The following is a 24,049-nucleotide window of genomic DNA, read 5'->3' as shown; positions in this document are numbered from 1 at the left end:
GAGGTTTGCGGTAACACCATGTGTCCAGATGAGGTTTGCGGTAACACCATGTGTTGGTTCTGAGAAGAACCGGTTGTTGACAACTCAATGTTTCGATCTGAACTTCGCCTGAATAAGACCAGAGCATTAGGACATCATAAAGATGATCAGAGAATACTGATTGAAACGATGAGTTGACAACCACCGATTCTTTTCAGAATCAACACTTTTCAAAAGAGATTACCACAAACCTCACCTGATCTAATGTGTAGTAATTCTTTTTGTTTGCCCATGTAAAATTTACCCAGTCAGTTTTCCTTGTTTTTGTTGTTGTGATATTTAAAAAAAAAGTTGCATCCCCTTAAGTCCCCCTCTGCAAACTTTTCTTTGTTCAACCCCAAATAATTCAATTCCACTGGTTTTTTTGTGTGTCCACTTACATTAACCTTGCCGTTGACATCAGTTTGTATGAGGAATTTGCCGTTAATCGTGTACGAACACACATGACCTTTGTCAAAGGTCACCAAAATGACCCCTTCCTCTGATGCAATGGACATGAGACGAGGGGACATATCGGGAGAGCGTGGATCCAACGATCTTAGAAGATCACCTGCTACTGTGTGGATGAGACAAGCGCCACCTAGAGACCAAGAAAAACATCAATATTGTGTCAGGGAGAGCAGTGTTCATTTGGTCACATTATGAATTTTTTTTTTATTATTGTCATGTGACCATCAGCTTGAGTTAAAAGTTTTGTTTTACAAAATAGTGGAACGTGTTTCTGCCATTTTCAGTCATGGCAGCATGCAGGGCACTTTTTCTTGTGAATGTGACTGCCAAATTCTATTGCACAATCTTTTGCAGACCTCTGGCCGATGACTAGAAATCGCAAAAAGCTGCCGGCCACCGCTTTAATTATAGCTGACTTTATTTGCTGTAAAGTCAAAACGGAATCAGAAACTATATTTACCGAGTGATCCACTGACGACCAATCCCAGCTCAGTGCAGACCGCAGCGCATATCACCTCAGTATCATGACCAGTTAGGATGGCACGAGGGGTTGCCATCTCACCTGAAGAAAAAAACCCACATAGTTACATTCAAATCAATTTCAATTCAGAATCGTGCCCGAAACCTTTCCCCTCGTATTTTTATATCGTCTCTTTTTAAATTCCTACTTGTTATTAGTATGTATTTTGCTTATCTGCATATTGTAAATTTTTATGAGTGTTTTCTCTTTGTATTTTAATATGTAGCTGATTTTATATATTTGTGTACAGTGCTTTCAGACGTTAAATAAGGCGCTTTATAAATGTTCATTTATTATTATTATTTATTATTATTATTATTATTATTTTCCGTTTCCATTTCACTGGCTTACAAATTAACATTAAACAAAGTATCTAATATCTAAATAAAATTTTAGCATTTTCCTGCCAGGTAATGTGGAGCTATGTTTTATTGCGGAGTTATTTTTAGAAGTACGAGACAAATCCCTTCAGATAGCACCTTGTAATGGATTACAAGGTGCTGTGGCGCAATATACAGCAAATCAAACGATTAATGATAATAATAATATTACAAAGCATTTATAAGGCACTATACAAAGAACAGAGCGCCTAAAGAAATGAGTTAAGAAATGAGATGAGACTGGACAAAAACGGACATCAAGAGAAAAGGAACAAGAAACGAAAACACAGATACAAGCAATCAGACAAATAACATGGTTATGAGTAAATAATTGTCATGACGATATAACCTCCCGACAAAACATTTCAAAATATCAAACAGAGTCTATAAAATCATTACATATCAAAATCACAGCAAAACAGCTGAATAACAATGGTATTAACATGACACAAATTTGATAAAAGTACAAAACATAATCATTACTTACAAAAGATGAAAAGTTATACAAAGTGACCCAACAAAACACACATGAAGAAAAGAGATACACAGATGAAAATGGGATAAAAACAATGTTGAATCGCCGATGGATACGAGAGCTAAATATAAATAAATAAAAACACTTACCCGCGACATGATTCTCTCCAAGGACCCACTGGACCTTAGCACTCCAATGCCACACTAGCAATGTTGCATCCCTAGATCCAGATACAATGTAGCAATCCCCACCCACGGGACATTCTGATCTCACTAGACATGTCACCATGTCCCAGTGACCATACACAACTTGGGTCACTTTGCCTGTTAAGGACGGGAAAAAACAAAAACATCAAAATGGAATACCAGTTAGAATGAAAACAGAATAAATGCACAAACGAGACAAAAGTTAATAATTAAAAAGTGTACTCTGCCAAATCATTAACAGTGGCAATAATTTTCTCACATATCATGAGGAAGGACTTATGTACAAAAGTTAAAGAAACAAGGAAGCACAAAACTCTAAATCTATCAGGTACTGACGACCCCTTGCACAACACGGTTCGCACCTCCACACATCCACTGTCATTTCAATTACTTTGTGACCATTTTGACTCGCATTGACCCCCAAAATGGTGAACAGGATAGGGGCACGTAAGTGCGCAGCGCATAAAGCTTTTTGAGGTATGGCGGACACAATGCTACAACACTGTCAAGTTGTGGTAAATTTGTGCGTATTGACCATAGAAATAGAACGTATGTTATTCAGTGAAGTGCGCATTTTAGGCGACGCGGCGTTTACACGTAAACCTAGTGACCACCAACATGGTGAGCGTGGCATCAGTCGCGGCGTGTGACGCGCGCGTATCACGTCCGCCATACCTCAAAAAGGCTTATTGTGTAAAGGGTCAATACAAAGTCTTTTGTCGCAACAGAGGAAGGTCTGATGGTTTAGAGTATTTAGACAATATTGGGTTTTTACGAGTCAGAATCCACCACTGAAAGCGAAACAATTAAAAAGACTTTTCTTACATGTGTACACTGAAGTTAACGGTTGTATGGCTTCTGACTTGCACCCCGAACAAGCATATTATTAGGGAGACTGACAACATAGGCCTAGATAGCTCAAAAGGTCATTGGTTCAAATCCCGCTCTAGTAAATTTTATTTCTTTCAACCCCAAATCATACCAGTCAGTTTCCCTTGTGGTTCGTTATTTGATTTTCTTACATGTATCCGTTAGAAAGACTCTGAAGCTCTTGTCCCAGAATCCGCAAGCCATCAAGTAGCGGTTATCAGCTGTCACTACGTAGCATGAGGATTTAGACTTCACGTTAGAATCCATGGTGTCTACTATCTGACGCCTGTGCATACCTGTCGTGGATACTTCAGTTTCAAAAAGAACAATAAATATGTCAAAATATCTTGAAATACTTTTAAGGTAGTTCACATCATTCGTAGACATTAAAACAATATGTACAGCCAATCTCTCTCATACAAACATTGGTTAAATATCTATGATTATGAATGGAACAAATCGAAGAAACTGTGCTTCAGTTATTAGACGACAATACTCAATCCAGTCAGTGTGAAATCAGCAGTTAATTTAGAAGAATTGGAACCCATAACCTTGTGAACCTTGCAAGTCCTGCAGTCTAACCACTGGAGTTAGTACTCACTCTCTCAGACCCTGTTTACAATACATGTAGATCCAGAAAGGTGAATCAGACCGAGTTCAGATCCAGCAATGTGGATTAACAACTAGTGTCAATGCAAAAAAGGAGGGATCAGGCCCGGTCCAAGATCCCGCAATTTTAATCCACATTTTGAGGAGGGTTAAACCCTGCTAATGGTTTGATCAGACACCGCAATTTCAATGTGGTCATATCCTGTTTTGCTAAGAATGGCAGGGTTGTTCCCTTGTGTTTTTGTGTGACTGAAAACAAAAAATCTCAATCCACCTTTCTGGATGGAGTGCGAGTACGGTGTTAGGTAGTTAAAGGCAGTGGACACTATTGGTAATTACTCAAAATAATTATTAGCATAAAACCTTTCTTGGTGACGAGTAATGGGGAGAGGTTGATGGTATAAAACATTGTGAGAAACGGCTCCCTCTGAAGTGCCATAGTTTTGGAGAAAAAAAGTAATTTTCGACGAATTTGATTTCGAGACCTCAGATTTAAAACTTGAGGTCTCGAAATCAACCATCTAAACGCACACGACTTTGTGTGACAAGGGTGTTTTTTCTTTCATTATTATCTCGCAACTTTGATGACCGATATGAGCTCAAATTTTCACAGGTTTGTTATTTTATGCATATGTTGTGATACACCAACTGTGAAGGCTAGTCTTTGACAATTACCAATAGTGTCCACTGTCTTTAATGTTTAGTACTTACATATGAGTGGATCCAGCTCAATCAGGAGATTCTTGCCCGCCTCCATAGAGTACCCAGGGGAACCTGGTTGACCTTCAGGTGAGGGAAAAACATCATCAAAAATTAACCCTGATAAAAAAAAACTACACTGTTAGGGCCTTGTCCAAGTACATTGGAGGCAATTCAATTCATTGTAACATTCATTTCCATACTTACAATAATTTACAGAACCAGTTGGACAACAAATATAGTACAATACAAGCAAATGGTATATACATGACCAAAACATAGGAATATTATTATGTAAATGCAAAAGATGAGATTTGCAAAACTATATATACAGAAGTTAATACTGTCCCAATTATATGGACAATGCCACAGTTACTTAATCATTTACTCACAAAATAAACACAATGTAAATGGGTGCAACAACAATACAACCAAACTATAAAAAAAAAGAAACTTTGACAAAATGTACCAGTGACTTGTAAACATTTAAACATTTAAAAAAAATGGAAAAAAATTATATTACTGAAAATAAAAGAAATCAAATCAAACCATTCAACACACCTGTGCTCCTACCTGCTGTAGAAACCTGGTTGTTCCATTTGTTCAACGCAAAGGTCTGATTGGCCGCTGCCGTGACAACAGCGGCAGTCGGGACATTGGGATGAGTGTTAGCCGAGACGTGGATGATCGGAGAATTAGAGAGGAATTTGATGATCATCAAAACGTCTTGAGACAACTGGTCCGAGTACATCATGGGGCTCTGAAGAAGGAACACAGATTCATTATAGAATTAAATACACTACTATTAGACAATACAATGTATTATTATTATTATATATTTCTGGTAATGATTTCATAGTAAGAACCAGCAGTTAAGTTAAGGTCTCATACTTTCATACATGACAAATTCTAAACCTATTTTAGTTACCACAAGCTTGTCTCCTCCCCCCCCCCCCCCGACCCCCCACCAACACACACAACAAGTGTGTAAACGCCTGCAATCGTGGACCCTCCTTTGTTCAACTCTTTGTGATAGCAACCAGGGACCCCATTGTATTCCTTTGTGATAGCAACCGTGGACCTATTGTCCCTTTCGTTATAGGTACCCGGTTTGAATGTGGATACAAACCCACTCACACACCCTTCAATTCAGCAGGATAGGAAAGTCAATTGTTCCAAGTAGCTCTATTGTCGTCAAGGTTCAAATTCAAATCTCTTCTCAAAACTTATCTTATGTCACAGGGTTTCGAGGACTAATTTAGTTGTGTCTGTTTTTCTTTGTTTTGTTTTTGTTTTGTTTTTGGTATTTCTGCGCCTTGAACAGCCAGCAGGGTGGATATGTGCGCATTACAAGTCTTATTATTATTATTATTATTATTATTATTGAGGTCTCATGTTTTCAAAAATGAAAAATTCCAATCGTTTTATAGTAGCCAAAAGATTGTCTGATGTTTTCCATTCAGCAGGATGGAAAAGTCAAGTCCAAACTAGCTCCCTAGCTAAAATTTGTAACTTTTTAAAATTGCCACGATATTGTCTTGTGTATAACGCCCCAGCATTCAGTAGGACAGGTCGATGAAAAAGAGAAAGACAAGTTCAGACTAGCTCCCTAGCCGAAACAAGGTCTCAAAGACCTTCAGTGTGACTCGCACCTGTATGCTCCACTTCAAACCACCTTAATCTTCTGACAATTATGATATGCAGATTGAACTATCAATCATAGACACAGGAAATAGCAGCTGACATCCTGTTACTTACAAGATGCATTGCTGAGCTACGGGGTGGATGAGGCTCTGTCATTAACTGAGCTGGCGTCTGACCAAAGCTTCGGATCTGATTCTCTATGGCCTGAAAAATATGAAAAGCATATTGCGTTATTTGGATTTGTTCACTGGGGAAGCACAGTTGAAGGTGGCATTGATTTCCAGTGGGTGGCCCAGGGGCCATGTTTTTCCCGTTTTGTTGACGCCACTATATGTATCTGGATCTTTTCATGGGGATGCAATACAAACTTAATCGATCAAAAAATAAACAAAATGTTATAGTTTCAAATTCACAAGGCAAGACAAATCTCCGTAAAGTGTACTTCTCTATCGTTTGAAACACAAAAACATATCACATAAAATGAAGTTATTTGTACCTGTTATGACAAGTGTCGGCTTAGTCATCAACACTGTGATGGTCAAATTTTTATTTCAGACTTTGTTCGTGTGATGAATTGCTATTTGTGTAAAAACTTGGCACGCTGTATAGAACTGTTTGAGCAGAAAAAGTACCTGAGCTCAAGAAAACTATGCGTACCAGAATAAGGTTAGCAGCCAAAGTACCATGTTGCATGTAACATGTAACTTACTTATTTTGGTAAGGCAGACAGTTTTTTCGCAAACCTTTCTGCTTTGGCAGTTCTATGAAATTGGGTATCTTCTTTAAAGACACTGGAAACTTTTGGTAATTGTCACAGTTGGTTTATTTCAACATATGCATAAAATAACAAACCTGTGAAAATTTTAGCTCAATTGGTCATCGAAGTTGCGAGATATTAATGAAAGAAAGAAAACACCCTTGTCGCGCATGGTCACACGAAGTTGTGTGCTTTCAGATGCTTGATTTCAAGACCCCAAATTCTAAATCTTAAGGTCTCAAAATTAAATTTGTGTAATATTACTTCTTTCTCGAAAACTATGTCACTTCAAAGGGAGCCGTTTCTCACAATGTTTTATACTATCAACCTCTCCCCATTACTCGTAATCAAGAAAGGTTTTATGATAATTATTTTGAGTAATTACCAATAGTGTCCACTGCCTTTAAGAATACTCAGAAGCAATATAACTTCTGCATAGGTCGTCATCGATAATGTAAAACAATGGAAACGTACAAGTGTGTATGAGCCACGCACAACATTCAGCCAATGATATGTCTTCGTTTGAACTCAATGAGGGCGCTGTTTGACATCACATGCAAGGAGTCTATTACAACACGAAGAGAAACAGTAAAGGTTCAAACCTCTCTCATGATAGGATCGTCAATTGTATCCAAGTTGACACTGCCCTCGTAGGTGAGATAATAAAAGACGTTAGCCGCACGGACAGCCTCTGGCCCTCGCTGCTTGTAGCCAAAGATTAAATCAATCCATTGATGAAGCTGGCACGAGACAAACTCCGACTCCAGTGCCTGAGGTCAATAAAGAGAGGGATGGGATTTACCAAATGTGACAATTCCTAAAAACGGCCTGCTGGTCTGCCTGCAATTTTATAAAAGTTTATGCAACTGTGTAAAGTCATGGAAAAACTATGAAATATGACATGCCTGTTTAGAAGATGGCACAATTTTAGAAATATTATTTGGGACAAACGCTTTTAAAAGTGACAAATTTCTGGATGCTTTGGTTATATTGATAATGTGTTTCATCGAGCATTTTTCAATGGGAAAAAAGCTACCAGCCTAGGTATAAATTAATGGCCTGACGTTTTGACCCTAGCAGAGCCTTTAGTATACAATCGTCAAGTTAAACAAATACATTTCTTTGACACTATGAAATGATCTTCAGAGGCTGGATCTAGTAATCTGAAAACATCTTCACAAACTTTGCAAAGTATGACTCAACCACCAAAACACCAGGACTCGTTCAGACTTTATGCCATCAAAGGATCAATGAGACAGACAGATAAGCTGTATGGATAACTTGAGGGTAACCACAGATGGGGACAGAGGGGGTAGTAGCCACCTCCCCTGCTGAGAACCCTTGTCCCCCACCCTGATTGGGGAAAACGCACAAAAGGATATTTCGATACATTAAACACTTGTAAGCATAAAGTTAAATGACTCTTGGGGTTGCATGTATCGTGTAAACGACTTGTCATGTCTGTTTTTTCTGTCCTAATTGTGAACAAATAGGTTCCATAAAAATGTTCACTATTGTGTCTTTTTGGTTCTTTCCAAGGGGTCTTTACTAAATAAGCACAGCTGTTTGAGGGCCGCCTTTCACATGCATGTAAATTGTCTAACTCAAAATTTCTTACTTTATTTATTGTTGTTTTCAAACCTTTATAAGTTGACTGCATGTTTGATTATATTTATTGCATAATTTGCAGTGTGGAAAAAATATTTAATAACTGAACTGAACCGAAATAGTCCCCCCTTAAAACGATGTCTTTGACACCGTTTGCCCCCCCCCTCCCCCTAAAATGAACATATCAGGTTTCGCCACTGTCGTCACTTCACTTTTGTCCGACCTAGTTTGATTAGAGGGCTGAACATCAGCATTTCTGAATAGTCCTAAGGTTTCTTGTAGCGTTACATTCTGCCGTCATCAGGAAGTGGGTCAACTAATGAGGCACCTGGAAAGCAGTCACGGGAACAGCAACACGCGGTCAGAGTCGACTTAAGCAACTCCTCCCTCACCCTCCCAACAATCAGCTGTCTGAGTGAATGGAGGCAACACAAACTGACGTGACTATGAATGAGCCTTCACTGAACTATCCTACTCCCTGCTTGTAAAAATAATCCCAACCGTGTCAATGAGCTACTGACCATTAATATATACACTCATCGAGAGTTATGATTCGTAGTCTTTAAAACTGGGAAAAAAGTGTAAGCTGTTTTGTTTCGTTTTGTTTCGTTACTTACGGTATAAATGCAAACAACTGTTTTTGGCCTGATGTTTCGACCCAAGCAGAGTCTTTCTCGAAGGCTAAACAAAAATAGATTTTGCTACTTTTGGTATAAAAGCAATCAACAGTTAATGGCCTGACGTTCCGACTCTAGCAGAGACATTTTCAAAGTTTGTGGTGAGGGAGAAATCTGGGGCTCAATTGCACGGCTCTGCTTACCGCGGAATTCTACCCTTACGATTTCTAAGATCATGTGCGTTTTACGAGATGCACTAAGCTCACAATCCTGCAATAAGCATGGCCATGAAATCAGGCTTACATGATTGGAATATCGAATGACAGCCAAGCTTGTAAGTAGGTTAATCTGAGAGAGCATATGTCATGTTCATTGGCTCCGCTAGACTACTACAGTAAGTGGAATTTGTGCTTACGATTTGTAGGATAAGAGTGGTTTACAGCCTGCCGTAAGCGGTAAGCACGATCATGAAATCGGGCTAACATGAATTGAGTAATACGTGACAACTTAGTTGATAACTAGGTTAATCTGAGACAGCCTATGTCTTGTTCATTGGCTCCGCTAGTCTACAGAGCAATCCTTGAACTACTCGACTGTCATGAACTCCTGACTTTATAAGTTGTCATTGACAATGACAAGACAGTTGTAGATGTTGGAACAAGGTAAAGGGAGTCATATAAATAGTGCAGAGTTTTGGATCTAGTGAACATCAATATTCTTGTCTGACATTATGTCTTATAATTTGTATGGCATTGTGCAAAATGAATAGTAGACCAGAAATTGTTTTCACTCAATAACACCTGTGAGATCTATAAAAAACACAAACTTTTAAAGATCTATAAATCTTTAAAAACATACAAACATACACTGCCCTTTTTTTATAGCGCCATTCCATGTGATAATAAAATAATAATATCAAAGTCTTATATAGCGCACGTGTCTACCAAACAAGGTACTCAAGGCGCTGAGTATATGCAAAATTTCAGAAAGATAAGTTACTGCAGTGATGAATTCTGAGACCTGATTCCTTAGCACTTTATAAGGGTTTACAAGGTGCTACGGTGCATACAGCAGCCACAGCCAGTAACAAGGGGGCAAACCCCTTTTCTTTTCGATAAGTGCATTAGGTTCTTTTACATGCGTTACACAACACATGGGACAAACGGCTTTATGTCCCATCCGAAGGACGAAGCAATGGTTAAGTGTCTTGCTTAAGGACACAAGTGTCACGGCTGGGGATTCAAACCCACACTCTGCTGATCGGAAACACCAGAGTTTGAAGTCGGTGCTCTTAACTGCTCGGCCACGACACTTCCACAGCGCCTTAGCAAACAGACAAAAGGAAAAACACACTCTTGTCGCGTAGAATCGTGAGCTTTCACATGCCTGAGATCATGCCTGAAGCCTTTCTCAGAATTCAAATCCCAATAATTATTTTATGGCCATAACATATGACACAAAGTTCACTTTATTAATTGTTTGGAAAAAGGTTAACAAGCAGCTTTATTACCATGAAAGTACATTTGACATAATAGGGAAAAAGTTTCCCTAATCAGGGAGACTTTTAAAATTGTTCATAAGAACATATGGTAAGATTGGTCTCTTTTCAGGGAACTTTCTGCAGAATCAGAGAGAGTTGGCAACTCTTATGTGAGCAAAATGACTCAAGCTCCGACACCGAAATAAGATCAGCTCAGTCAAATAAACCGTTTCTGACTTCTTACGCAAACATACCAGCCTGTTAATGCGGACAAAATCTTCAGCTGTCTTGGCCCATTTAGGGAGAATGACGTCACCTACTACTGGCCCGTCGTCAGGGAGGGAACCCAGAGTGTAGTCATTGCCGTTCACAAACATCTCAGGGAGGTAGAAGAACTCAGGAATTAACTCCTATACGGTACAAATCAAACAAAAAGGATGTTTATTAATTTTGGTTTTTACCCATACACCGATGTGTGTTCGCACTGTAGACTCAGTACTTCCCCCGAGTTCTTTTAAAAAATATCACAGGCATATTACTCGCGTGGGATTCGAACCCACGACCCTTGCAATTCTAGAGCAGTGTCTTACCAACTAAACTACCGAGATTGCCCGGTAAGAATGTTGGATATAATGAATGATGTCACATTTTCATTCCGATGTGCTTTTTATTAAACTGTTTTTTTTTTCTCTTCACACAACACCAGTATACTGTTAGTTTTGTTTGACATGTTTCTGTCAAAGAGTCGTGCCATAGCTAGGATTTGTTTCACTGGGGGGAGGTGGGCTGGGCATTGCTTTCCAGTGATTGTGATAGGAGGGCAGGAGCCTTGTTTTTTAAATTTTTGTTTAGGGCAAATTGGTGGTGGTGGTTGAAGGAGGGCCATTATTTTTCCCTTTTTGTTGTGATTTGTGTTGGATTTTTCTGTTGGTGGCTACTGGGGGGGGGGATTGAAAATTGTGAGGGGGGAGTGCTGCTTCGATCACAACTTTTATTTTTCCCATCCACAAAACAAACTTTAAGTTGTCACTATGAACCATCCGAGTGAAAACAAGTTTAATGAAATTCAAACAATGCGAATTGGCGAGGACCACATTTCCATCCACGATACAAACTTTAAGTTATCCTTGTTTTAATACATGAACATCAACAACACTGTGAAGTGAAAACATGTTTTGTGTAATTCAATCGTGTGAAATTATCTTTAACATAGCAAGGATCACGTTACCTTTACATCCGAGGTATCTCTCTGGCAGTTCTTCCAGGAGATAGAGACGGCTGCGAAGCTCCTTGAGGCGTGGTCAAACTTCCCTCCTTGAAGATTCAAGAAGTACGTTGTGTATGGCTCCTTCAGGTGGAAAGGGGAAACAACTAATGTTAGTTACGTTATTAATACAACATACATAAGAAGGATTTGAAACTTTGCATGGTGGAAATACGATATAGAAAGGTTTGCGGTAACACAATGTATTGACTTAGGGGTAATGTAATGAGTTGGGGTGGTTCTGAAAAGAACCAGTGATTTCAACTCAAGGTTTTGATCAGTATGCTCTGATCATCTTCTGGAGAAAGCATGTGAAAAAGAACGTATGAATCTATCACCCTGGAGGGACTTTCTTAGACGTCAGGGAGATGGAACAACATTAAACAGTTTCCTTGGGACAATTTGATAAAAAAATATCAATGAACTCTTTTTGATAACTAGCCATTATTTACCCGTACTCCAATGAAGTAAACAAACAAACATATCACAACTTTACATTGGCTACGTAAAATAATGGAGGGCAAACAATGTTACTTTTCATTACTTTCAATTTTATCTCAAAGTACGAAATGAACTGTTTAAGGGAAACTGATTGGTTAAATTTACCTAGTCATATTCCCTTGCTGTTTATTAATAAATAATAATAATAATAAAGAACACTTAATATAACGACGGTAACTATTTTACAAAGGCCTCATGGTGCTTGAAGAGGAAAAAAAACATCAAATGAACTGACTCAATCATTTGAGAAATTTCTTCTAAGAAACTAAGAAAACACCCTCTAAATAGCAACCTTGGCCTTAGCAACAAATATTAACATGTCAATAGTTATTAAACACCTCTGAAAACATTGATGTAAAAATACAGATGATGATGAGCTGTTTTAAACCGATATGACAGTTCAGGGTCACGTCTGTTCCTTTCATATGTGATTACAGCTTATTTAGCTTTGACAAAGTTGACAACGATAGTCCCCCTAATTCCATTGCCTTAGCCTGACAGTGAATCTGTTCTGAATTCCGACTAAATTAGTCACCTGATCTGGTTTAGGGAGAAATTAAAAAGTTTACAAATCTGAAGTCTCCACTAAAGACAGTTTTTATCATGAGACGAGTTGGTCTATAAAAAGCGTTTTGTAACCCTTTTTTATAAAATGCATATGGTTGGAAAGGTGTTTTAAAAGTAGAATACAATGATCCACACAAGTTTGCCTCGAAATTGCGTGGTTTTCCTTTTACTGTGCAAACTAGTACGGTCGACCATTTATGGGAGTCAAAAATTTGACTCCCATAAATGGCCGACAGTGTTAGTCGACGAGGTTAAAGAAAAACAGTGCAATTTCGAGGCATAATTTTTTGACTAATTACCAACAGTATCCACTGCCTTAAACAGAAACCAAACGATGACTCCTCAAGACTACTAATCTTCTAGATATTTACCATTCTCATGAGCCAAATCAGGGTGAATGCCAATGTGGCGTAGTGAGTCCCATAATGAAATATTTATATGTTTTTTGAAAGCTTTTCCTCTCGATCAGCATTGCGTTGACAGAAACTGAACCTGTACACCCAGACTCCTCAAACCTAGAATTCCCCTAATAACCAGACGCAATGTACGAAATAAATGTACCAACTCTCTTGAGCCAATTCAGGATGAAGCTAATGTGGAGTAGTGAGTCCCATAATGGAACGGTGGAACCTTTTTTTCTCTCCTTTCTCTCGATCAGCATTATGTTCACAGAAATCGAATGATGACCCAACCTTTACACCAAAACTCCTCAAACCTACAATTCTCCTAATATCCAAACTAAACGTCGGATATATTTACCATTCTCATGAGCCAATTCAGGGTGAATGCCATTGTGGCGTAGTGGAATGGTGGAATACTTTTTTAAATTTTTCCTCTTGACCAGCATTTCGTTGACAGAAACTGAATGATGACCCTACCTATAAACCCTCACTCATCTCACCTACTAATCTTCTAGTTCGCCTAACCAAATGTAGGATATATTTACCGTTACTAAAGAGAGGTTTGCGATAACACTTTGAATATCTCTTTTGAGTAGTGTTGGTTCTGAAAAGAAATATATATTTACCATTCTCATGAGCCAGTTCAGAGTGAATGCCATTGTGGAGTAATGAGTCCCGTAGTGGAATGGTGGAATCTTATCATCCTCCCAGTTCTCGTATCGCTCCTGGAAGAAGGATCGGCGACTCGGGTTCAACGCTCCCACCGGCTGAAAAGAGAGTTCAATTCAAAATGTTTAGTAGAGTAAAAAAAGACCAAGAATAGACCTCTAGCGTTGGCTGCCATAGCTGATGAAGCGTGCAAGTGTGAAGAGCTAACATTGGCCGAGAGTCACCAAGGCACGTACACATGTAAAAAAATTAAATTTTACCGCGGTAAAGGCAAAATAAAAACCAAAAAGAATTGTCCTCATTTAGTGGTCGCAACCGAAGTCCTGTTCACAATGTCAACCCGGTGTGTTTATCCCTCATCGTGTTTGGAAGGTGCTCAATTTCGGACTCCGTAACTCTACCGATCTTTGTTAATGTAGTTGAGAGGGAATTCTACGTCCTCTATTAGGGAATAGAAGTCTCCTGTATTAACACATCAGGTATGATCTGTGCCCAATTTCATAGAGCTGCTTAAGCAGAAAATATTGCTTAACAATTTTCTGCTTAGCACAACTAAGCAGGATACCAGTCACATTTTTTACTATAAAATGGTATTGTAGCTGGTAACTTTATTCGGGTAAGCATAATTCGTTTGTGCTTAGCAACTTAAAATTGGGCCCTCATGGTCTTAAGCACAAAGCAGTGGACAGCAAAGCAGACTCTGGATTGGGCAACAGTAGAAAAAAAAGGTGGAATATCTCCGTAATCACCAATAATAGATCCCTTGCGTTGGCCGCCATCATCGATGAAAAGTGCAAGCGTGAAGAGCTATAATTGGCTGAGACTTGTGCACAGCGCGTACATGCATGCTCGTTTCCATTGTTTGTCCTAAAAGATGGCAGCCAGTGCAAGGGACCTACACGCCTTCACATTTAACTTAAAACGCTCATCCATGACACTCCCTGAAGAGTGACATGAAGTTTCTACCAGGACATGAGTTTGAATCTCACTTGAGTGATTTGCCTGTGGATTACTTTTTTTACATGACTTGGGGGGAAAGTACTTAGCATACAGTGCTTAGCACACATCTGTGTTTAGGTAAAACACAATAAGTAGATAAACATGTGTTTGAATATTAATAACTGTCACCTTTGAAAGATCTCTGTAGTTACTTGGTAGAGTCAGGTCTAACTCTTCACAATCATAGTTGGTGATCACCCATGGAAAAATTGGGTACTGATTCAGATCATTGTAGCCTCGACCTGAATACAAACAACAATATAAAAACAGTAATCAGAAAGGAGGATATACTACAAATAGTATTTAGTATGAATGTTCATATAGCGCCAAACTCCGCCTAAAAAGATGCTCAATTTGCCTTACAAAACCATAGATAAAGATGCAAAAAGTAAGCCAATAAAAAAGTATTTTACTACATTAAACTTTATCATGTGTTTTTTTAAAAAACACATGATAATATTTAATAATAAAAAAAAACAAGACATGGATCCTGGATCTATTTTACATTATAGCTATCTTCTGTAACTTTTTAAAAAATCACAGCAATTCATTTTCGGTTATCAACCTTAAAGCAACGAGCATGGCCTCATCCTAATACCAAAATGTCACTTCTACCAAAGCACTTAAGATGTTTATGCATGCTTTGGCAGAAATGAAGATTTGTAAACAACATGTTTTGACGTCATACCTTGGTCATGAGTCTCTCGATTTAAAAATGAATAATTGATTCCTACAAAATAACAGCTACAATAGAAAGGCATTTTAAGACTGTGGACACTATTGGTATCTACTCAAAACAATTACTATCATAAAACCTTTCTTGATTATGAGTAGTAATTTTCCACGAATTTTATTTTGAGACCTCAAATTAATATTTTGAGGTCTCAAAATCAAGCATCTGAAAGCACATAACTTCGTGTGACCATCGTGCGACAAGGGTGTTTTTTTTCTTTCATTAATATCGTGCAACTTCGACGACCAATTGAGCTCAAACTTTCACAGGTTTGTTATTTTATGCATATGTTGAGATACACCAACTGTGAAGACTAGTCTTTGACAATTACCGATAGTGTCCAGTGTCTTTAAGCTGTCAGCGCGATGATACATCGATGACACTGTAACTTACATCAACGTAACTAATAAAACAGCAGAGTGATGGTTTGAGATAGCGAGTGGATCCTGAGTGCTTTAGCACTCGCAATCCAACAGCATGGAAACAAAATAGCTACGAGTACGCTCAGAAAGGTTGAGGCCACGAGATATCGGAGGATAATTCAAGCCGACAACCGCCACCCCCACATCACCTAAACAAACTCAAAATAGCAAGTAAATCATAACTGAGAGTGTCCAAACAATAATCATGTGTGCCTGCTTCAAGACATGACAAGTGCAAACGATATTCTCCTGAGATTGAATAGATACGTCGTGATCTTATTCACTTTGACATTTCAGCAGGTGTCCTTTTTAAAAACAAATTTTTCGATAACTTGTTTGTGAAAATAATTTTTTGTTTTTTGTTCCATTGCATGGCGAGGGATCAATGTACATTTGTGATAACACCATGTGTACTATCTACTACGCTGTGTAGATTTGTATTTTGAGAACTTGTCTTGCCATTTGTTTTACTGCTGCGGAGTAGATTTTGGAATTCGGTAGACTACATGTACTGAAAAGAACTCTCCTGTTTATTAACTTACAACATGGGCGGGGGCTTTTTTTCGGCCAGGACTACTACTTTTCCATAGCCGATCGAGGGGTAGTTTTTAACTTCACTGCTGCGCAGTGGGTTCTAATACACATATTGACTGGCAACGAGGTAACTAGTATACGTCTATTCCCACGAGGGACTTTGAGTGACCAGAAGAGCGACCTCTTCTGGTCACTCACAGGCCCCAGGGGGGATAGACGTACACTAGTTACCGAATTATGCCAGTCAATATGAGTTTTATAACACAGCTCGGTCTTAAATGTCAAATAAGAACTAAAAAGGGAGTTTTGTAGTTGTTGTTCACGTTTCAAGTCAAGAGAGGGCGCTGTTACCGCGGGCACTATATTTAAAGACTATTGCCCGCTCTGGTACTATTCCCGCAAAACACGCGCGCGCGATCACTAGCCTATATTAGTTCATCCCCAAGACGATGTTTCAGCCAACCAGAATACAGAACGAGCAAGAGGTGTGTTATAAATATAATTAACTGTTGCAAAATGCCCATAGGACCTGTGATATTATTGCAACAAAAAGTTATAGTCAGAGGATTTGATCCCAGCAGACTCTTTTTCGAAGCAGGCCTGGATTTCACCCTTGAAGGAGCAAGGACATTTTCTTTCTGCAAAAGGCACTTCCAGTGGAAAATCTGAAAGTCAATGGGAAACGTTTGAAGGGGCCAACACCAGGAGCAATGGAAGCCATGGCCTCCCTGGCCAGGCCTGATGTCGAGGGCTAAAAGAGAATGACTCTGCTAGGGTCGAACAGTCAGGCCATCAACTATTTTTTTCATATATTTCTTTGGACATTGTTGTTTCGTTCTTACCGGCTATAGTGTTCAGATACATCAGATACTCAAAGTTTGTGATCTCTCTCCTCTGCCATGCCTGTGTCATGTTGGATGCCTTGAAGAGTTGCCGAGGGGTTGCCAAGGAAACGCGTCTGTGGAATTACAAATTGATTTGTTGATTATATTGGAAAATTTCTAACTCACAAATCTTAATTTGAACTTGGAGCCCATATTTAGCAATAACTTTAAACAAATACATATAAACAAGCACAATTTAAAATAATTCTCCCTTAAAGTTTAAATGCATCTGTGGAATAATAACAAATTTATTTGTTGATTATATTGGAAAATGACTGGCTCACAAAATTGAATTTGACCTTGGAGCCTCTCTAAAAAATAATTATGTCAAAACAAATAAACAAACACGATTTTTAACATTTATTCCTTCAAGTTTAATAATTTAAAAGGGAATGTATACATTTGGTAATCACTTAAAAAAACATTAACAGCAATGAAAACCTTTGGTTAGAAGCCTACAGCAGGGTTTGATAGTAATAAGCATTTTGAGAAACATTGGAAACAATGTGGTTTTGTAAACTTTTGACAGTTTTAATGGCTACAAAAAATTTAAACTCTGAGAAGTGTACCGCATAACGCTTTCTGCGTGGTCATATTCGCTCTGGATTTTCAGCGGTATCTCTTTTATGTAACCACCTTTTTAAATAAAGTGTTCAGATGTTAGTTTTCTTGTATACATGTACATTTATATCGAATTAAAACAACCAAAGGGTTCAAAAAACCATAGGTACGCTTTGCCTCTAATCTAAGTTTAAATTGTTTGAGCACACTGTTTCAAATGAGATTAGGTTTTGAATTCTTGAGCATAGAGCCAGACATGCCTTGCATCCATGTCTACCATTTGAGAAGACTTCTCGGTCTGCATTTTAATCAGATTTGAAAGTTGATCTGAATCCGTGCTTACCTTGAGGGCGGTATGCCATACTTGAGCCCAACACCGACCCGAGGCAGGGCATGCACAACTTTCTTGACGGTAGCTTTGTTTGGTAGGTTGAACATCACGGAAGCTGCAAGATTAGAAGAAATCGCCAACAATTTTAGACAACCATGAATTAAAAATATCACTGTTTAACATCATAAAAGTATCCCTGATTTTTTAATACTGACAAGGGTCAAATTTCATAAAGCTACTAAAGCACAAAACACTGCTTAAAAAATACCTGCTTATCGATAATGAGCAGGATACCAACATTTGTGTCAAAATTTGTGATGTGATTTGGCATTTTGGCTGGTAACCTTATTCTGGTAAGCATAGTTTTGTTTTGGTTAGCTTATTTTTGTGCTTAAGCAGCTCTATGAAATTTGGCCAAGGTTTTGCAAAGGTCATGGGTTCGAATCCAAACTGAGTAATATGCCTGTGATTTGTTTTTCTTCACAGAACTTGAGTAAGTACTGAGTATACAAAGGGTTAAACCAAATAATATTATTTATCCTTATGCAATTTTAACATCTATTAAAAGGTTTTGCAACAACTTCATTTGTAGATCAGCCGGATGCCAGTTGTTCAAATACTTATGAGTTGGCACCAAAGGGCTAACTCAATAAAAGCTCACTTTTAAAAATATTATGAATTTGTAATTTGTCATTCTTGATTTATGTTTATAAAATTGAAAAAAGAAGAAAAGATATTTGGTTCAATCAGTCAGCTGGCCATAGAGGGGGTAATTGGGTTGTTCAATCAACACTTTTTATGATGTCTCATTTCCGGTATCACTGAATACAGTTGACAGGGGACCATTTGGTCTTTGACATGCCTCTTTTGATAGGTCTGTGTACATCTCTAACACAAATTGGACAAATTAAAGTAGCCATATCTATTTGGAGATTTCAAAGTTCCTGGGCTAATGATCGAACAATTAGGCATTTTGCTGAAAAATGGCATGGCGAGGGTACACAACAGGAATGAGGTTGGCCTTAGAACAATGTCACACGAGGCAAAATTCCAGGCAACCTCCAAGAAGACACTTCATTCACATTTGCATGTTCACACACTTTTCTTGGGGACAGTAAGACATTCTTTGAAAAATTACTTATGTGCTATCAAAGTGGTCTTGTAGCATGAACTGTAGTTGGTTGCCTCCAATGTTGCCCCGTGTGACAAGGTTCTTAGAAGTCTACTTACTTCTGTTTGCCAAGAAGATCTCCAACGCCGTATTCTGGAGAAGGTATCTCCTGGAGAACACTGCTCGGATGTCGTTGAAATGCCATCTTCCATGCAGACCCTCTGTGTATGAAAGAACCTGGAATCAAACAGTCAAAGAAGGAACAAACAATTAGAACTCCAGTTCAACTTTCACTCAAATACAAGGCCTTGTTTCATGGAGCTGCGTAAGCAGAAAGTTTTGCTTAACATTTTTTTGCTTAGCAAAGAGGATACCAGTCAAAATGATACATTTTACTTGGTATTTTGACTGGTAACCTTGTTCTGGTAAGCATGATGCTGCTGTGCTTAGCTACTTCTTGTGCTTAAGCAGCTCTATGAAATTTGGCTCCCGGCCAGTTGTACGCCACCCTGGCCAGTTCTACGCCACCTAGTGATAAAATTGATAAATGGTTAATTGCACACATAAATTGGACAACTTTATACTTACCTTACAATTAAGGAATACACATCCAGCCATAAAAGAAAGAAAACAAAACCTATAAACAAACTTACCTTGGAATCAGAAAAAAAAGGCTTTGGTCAATCAAAAACGACTTCTCTGAAATCAAGAGAAATACCACTAAGGGCAACTGAAAACAGAAACCATAGATAAGAATTCCTATAACAACTTGTAATTGGCAATATCAGGTTGTGTAAGATATACTGTCACTCATTAAAACCTCTGACGGCAAGCTAGGCAGTCCCCCACAACACTACACCCAAGCAAGCCAAGAGTCTTGTCAATCCAAGTAACTGATCCCAGAACACAAACAGCGCGACCTCCTTGGGGTACAGTCCACAGAGAGAGCCTTCCGGGTGGAGTGGGAGTTTCGTATTTAAGGAGGTACTCCTGGCATATACCCAGTTTGGTTTTGGTTATCCTAGAAAACAAACATCTCCCGATGTGGACTGAGTGATTTTTTGAGAGATAGGTGCTGTCACTTTGACAGGGTTGTATTTGTTTACTAGTGGAGTCTAATACAGGCCATGTGTTTATGGGTAAGGTGTGGTTTACCTGAAGTGGGATGATACCATCCTGATGATGATAGGGGAGGGTTGTTGATGGACCGGAGAAGATGCACGGGCAAAGCTGACCTGTATGGTTCTGTATTTACCTGTTTGCTTAAGATAATCATACCCCGTGCTCCTGCTGGTGCTGGCGCCAGCCTCATACAGTGCGTCTGGCATAGGGTTTCCAGAAATGTCAGCGGCAGGGCCTGCGGCCGCTCAGGAGCCAGCACGACACCCTAATTCGACGGGCTCTTTCTCTGTCATGTCCAATTTGAGCCAATCTAATTTTGAGAGACACTGATATGAAAGTGATCTTGTCGGTGGGACAGAGGGGCGCACGGATGTGGCTACTGAGGGGGGTAAAATTGCAGCACCGGGACATTGTGCAATGAGATGCGGTGTTGCGCTTTGATGACGACTACGTTACGATCACCCTGCGCCAAGAGTTGATTGGTTTTGATTGAAATTGCTGCCTGCGCTGCGGCTACAACGATGACCTATACACAACTCGCATGACCCCTGTCCACCTGGCACTTTGCATGCAAACATGAAACCTGTCTTTTGGGATCGTACACACAAGTGAATTGCGTACCTTATTGTAGTGCCAAGCGCCTTTATAAAATAGTCAAGTTATTTGTATTTGATAAATCTACATTTACATAAATAAGAACAAAATGTGTATTTTATAATGGTTATATGCCCAAGTTCCGACATTTCTGTTTTGACACCCCAAATGGTTTTACCTAACCCGACCCTAACCCAATCCAACCCTAACCCTATACCTAACCATACCCGTAGAAAATCAAACATCTAATCCTAACCCCACCCTTACCCAAGCCAACCCTATCCCTACCCTTACCCAACGCTTATCCTAACCATGTACCGGACCCCAACCTATAACCCTAACCCTAATCCTTGTTAAATTTTAGTGTTCAGATAACCAGGGGTCATGGGAATATATAGGGTTGTAGGAACATACAGCAGTTACCTTTTATAAATTTTTTCAAAATATCAAGATATTTAAGATATTGGCTAGACCGCGCCATAATAAAATGATCAAACAATTTACTATTGCAATAAAGCTAACCTTTCTTCTAGTCACTGAACAGGAGTCCAAGTTTGAACCAATGTTTCCATTTTGTGTACCAACTTTAACTATTGTAACTGTTTCAATTATCTGCTTCCATGAGGTAAAAAAAAAAAAAAACATTGGCTCATTTCAAATTATTAAAGATATTTTAAATACAGAATAGGTAGAGTTGACAAAATAGTCACAGACAGTGTTCATATTTTGTGTGATCAATCAAATATGAAATAACAAACCTGTGAAAATTCAGGTTTAATCCGTTGCGTGAGTCAGTAGAAAATAAGGATCAACCATTCACAATTTCAGCAATAAGGCTAAAAATATTGTCCTAGAAATCGGCTGTTGCCTTTTTTATAGCCTGGTCCCCTGACCAAAGATTCCTTGACGTCTCTTGTTAAAAATCTTAGGTCAGGTATCACCCACGGTTAAAAATATTGCATGAGGCAACTTGTCAGGGTCGGGGGTCATCTCCAGGGAAACCATGTCTGCACTAGTTGCGATAACGTAACCCTCCTCCCGACGGCCGCAGGGTTACGAGATTATTTTGATCGGCAATTAATGACAATCTGGTTCAACACGTATAATTTCGACAGCTAGTCACCAGATTTGCCCCATTTTTACCACTTTCAAAAATCATGAAACTTAATCCTCAATCAATGTCTAGTGAACACTCAAGTCAAAACACCTTTGAAAAAATATTTTTTGAAGAAAAAGGTCAAAAACTTACCAGATCCCGGAGCGATTTCCCAGTGTTATATATTTTGGACTTGTCGCATCGCTTTGCAAACGCTTTATTTAGACACAACGCCTGCATTGGCAATACCTGGCATCAAAACTCATGGATCTACGGCCGACAGGACTGACATTACGAGTCCGTACCGAACATCAACGATACTGTCCGAATGTTGACGACAACACGTTCGGAACATTTCGGTCAACTTCGAAAGAGGAGGCATTCCTCCTTTTTGGTCACGTGAGTTTGGGTGATACCAGACCCAAAATTCGACAGAGCCTAGTCGGAGATTTTTGGGTCTGGGAACCAGACTACCTTTTTTAAGGCTTTCAGACACTGTTTTCTTTAATGTGACTGCATCTAAGATGAAAGCATTTCGCAGAAATAAAACTGATTCTAGTATAAACTTAATAATCAGTCAGCTGTCTAACACAGTTTTTCTTGAATATGACTTCATTTAAGAGGGAAATATTTCACAGAAAACAAATTGTTCTAGTATGAATTTCATAATCAGTAAGCTTTCAGACTAAGATTAAACCATGATGTTTTTCATCCATAACCAATCCTGTATGTTTAATGTATGAACAATTTGAAACAGAATCTCTACCAAATACATTTAAATTGTCAGTGTTTTGGTAAAGATCAAAACAAAGACCTGGAACTCAAACTCTGCCAACAAAGAACTTGCCGCTGACAAATAACAGAAGTGCGTTACTACCATGAGCGTAAAGTTCATTATTTTCAAGTTCAACACAGTATGTCATTTTGCCCCTACTGCTTATTTTGCTAGTGGCTAGGTAGTCACCCACCAACGACCCCACATCGGGTGCTTTAATTACAGCCCACCTGGAAAATTGTGCTGGACACAAGTTACAGCTGGCCATGTAAGGCTCCACTGATTGCAATAAGACGTTTTGCGAGTTGGAGTTAAAATTTGTCTGGTACAATGGCTTGCTTTAGTCCCAAGTTACTGATGAAATGTGTATTCCTAAGACTATAGACCAGTCTATTGTTGATACACAATATTAGGCTCCAGTGCTGGTCATGTTAGGCTCCAGTGGTAACAATGTTAAGATGTTTTGCAAGTTGGAGTTGAGTATTTTCTTGTACAATGGCTTGCTTTATAAGTCACAAGTTTTTTGTTTTGTTTTCTTCTTCAATCTTTAACAGGAGTTTTTCAAAACAGTTTGTGGAGGTAAACTGCCCTCCGATTACAATAATCCAACTTTGGTTAGTTGCTACTTTTGAAAATTCATTTAAGGAATGAAAAGTCCATAATTTGACTGTGTGTAACTGTCAACTGAAAATCCGCTGTAGCTAAGAGGGTGTCCCATTCAGAGATTAATAACAACCAAGTTAACAAAACATTTGTTTCTTTAGGAAAAGTCTACCTTTTATAAACAGCTAAAAAGAAAAGTCAACTCTGACGAATTTGATTAAATTTTCTTTTTTTTTATTTGGAGTGCATCGACTTCCAAAAGCCATTCAACGTCTAAAATTATTTCCCGGCGACTCTCCTTTCAAAATATGGCTTTCAAGCTAAATGCAAATAGCCCAGGGTTTTTACATGTAAAGTTATTCACAGCTCCTCTGGGCCATTGTTGAGTAGCCGGCCCAAACTGAAAAGACATCAACTTGAAATTAATTTGATGCCCTGTAAACTGCCTGGGGGTGATTTCGCGAACCAAGAATGAAGCTTTCAATACGCTCAGTCCACCCAATACAAAAAAAAAACCTGATTGCTTTA

General features: G+C 38.8%; 1 protein-coding gene across 1 annotated transcript in view; it reads right to left on the bottom strand.

The window, feature by feature from the left end:
* Positions 1-23,066, bottom strand: part of LOC117294010 (neurobeachin-like) — a 31,127-nt gene extending 8,061 nt beyond the window's left edge. Inside the window, exons 1-17 of the mRNA XM_033776526.1 lie at positions 22,971-23,066; positions 22,297-22,347; positions 19,451-19,568; positions 18,233-18,335; positions 17,287-17,402; positions 14,885-14,997; positions 13,714-13,854; positions 11,583-11,702; positions 10,609-10,764; positions 7,252-7,419; positions 6,007-6,096; positions 4,810-5,008; positions 4,261-4,332; positions 3,093-3,248; positions 2,014-2,187; positions 950-1,051; positions 420-619 (exon numbers count right to left, since the gene is read on the bottom strand). Coding sequence (XP_033632417.1) covers positions 420-619; positions 950-1,051; positions 2,014-2,187; positions 3,093-3,248; positions 4,261-4,332; positions 4,810-5,008; positions 6,007-6,096; positions 7,252-7,419; positions 10,609-10,764; positions 11,583-11,702; positions 13,714-13,854; positions 14,885-14,997; positions 17,287-17,402; positions 18,233-18,335; positions 19,451-19,568; positions 22,297-22,347; positions 22,971-23,066 — 2,175 coding nt within the window. The remainder of the gene's footprint in view (positions 1-419; positions 620-949; positions 1,052-2,013; positions 2,188-3,092; positions 3,249-4,260; positions 4,333-4,809; positions 5,009-6,006; positions 6,097-7,251; positions 7,420-10,608; positions 10,765-11,582; positions 11,703-13,713; positions 13,855-14,884; positions 14,998-17,286; positions 17,403-18,232; positions 18,336-19,450; positions 19,569-22,296; positions 22,348-22,970) is intronic.
* Positions 23,067-24,049: the final 983 nt, after the last annotated feature.

This window comes from Asterias rubens, chromosome 8, assembly GCF_902459465.1.
Source record: "Asterias rubens chromosome 8, eAstRub1.3, whole genome shotgun sequence".
Taxonomy (NCBI): Eukaryota; Metazoa; Echinodermata; class Asteroidea; order Forcipulatida; family Asteriidae; genus Asterias; species Asterias rubens.
The sequence above is the reverse complement of the archived record's forward strand: the minus strand, read 5'-3'. Positions and strand labels throughout refer to the sequence as shown.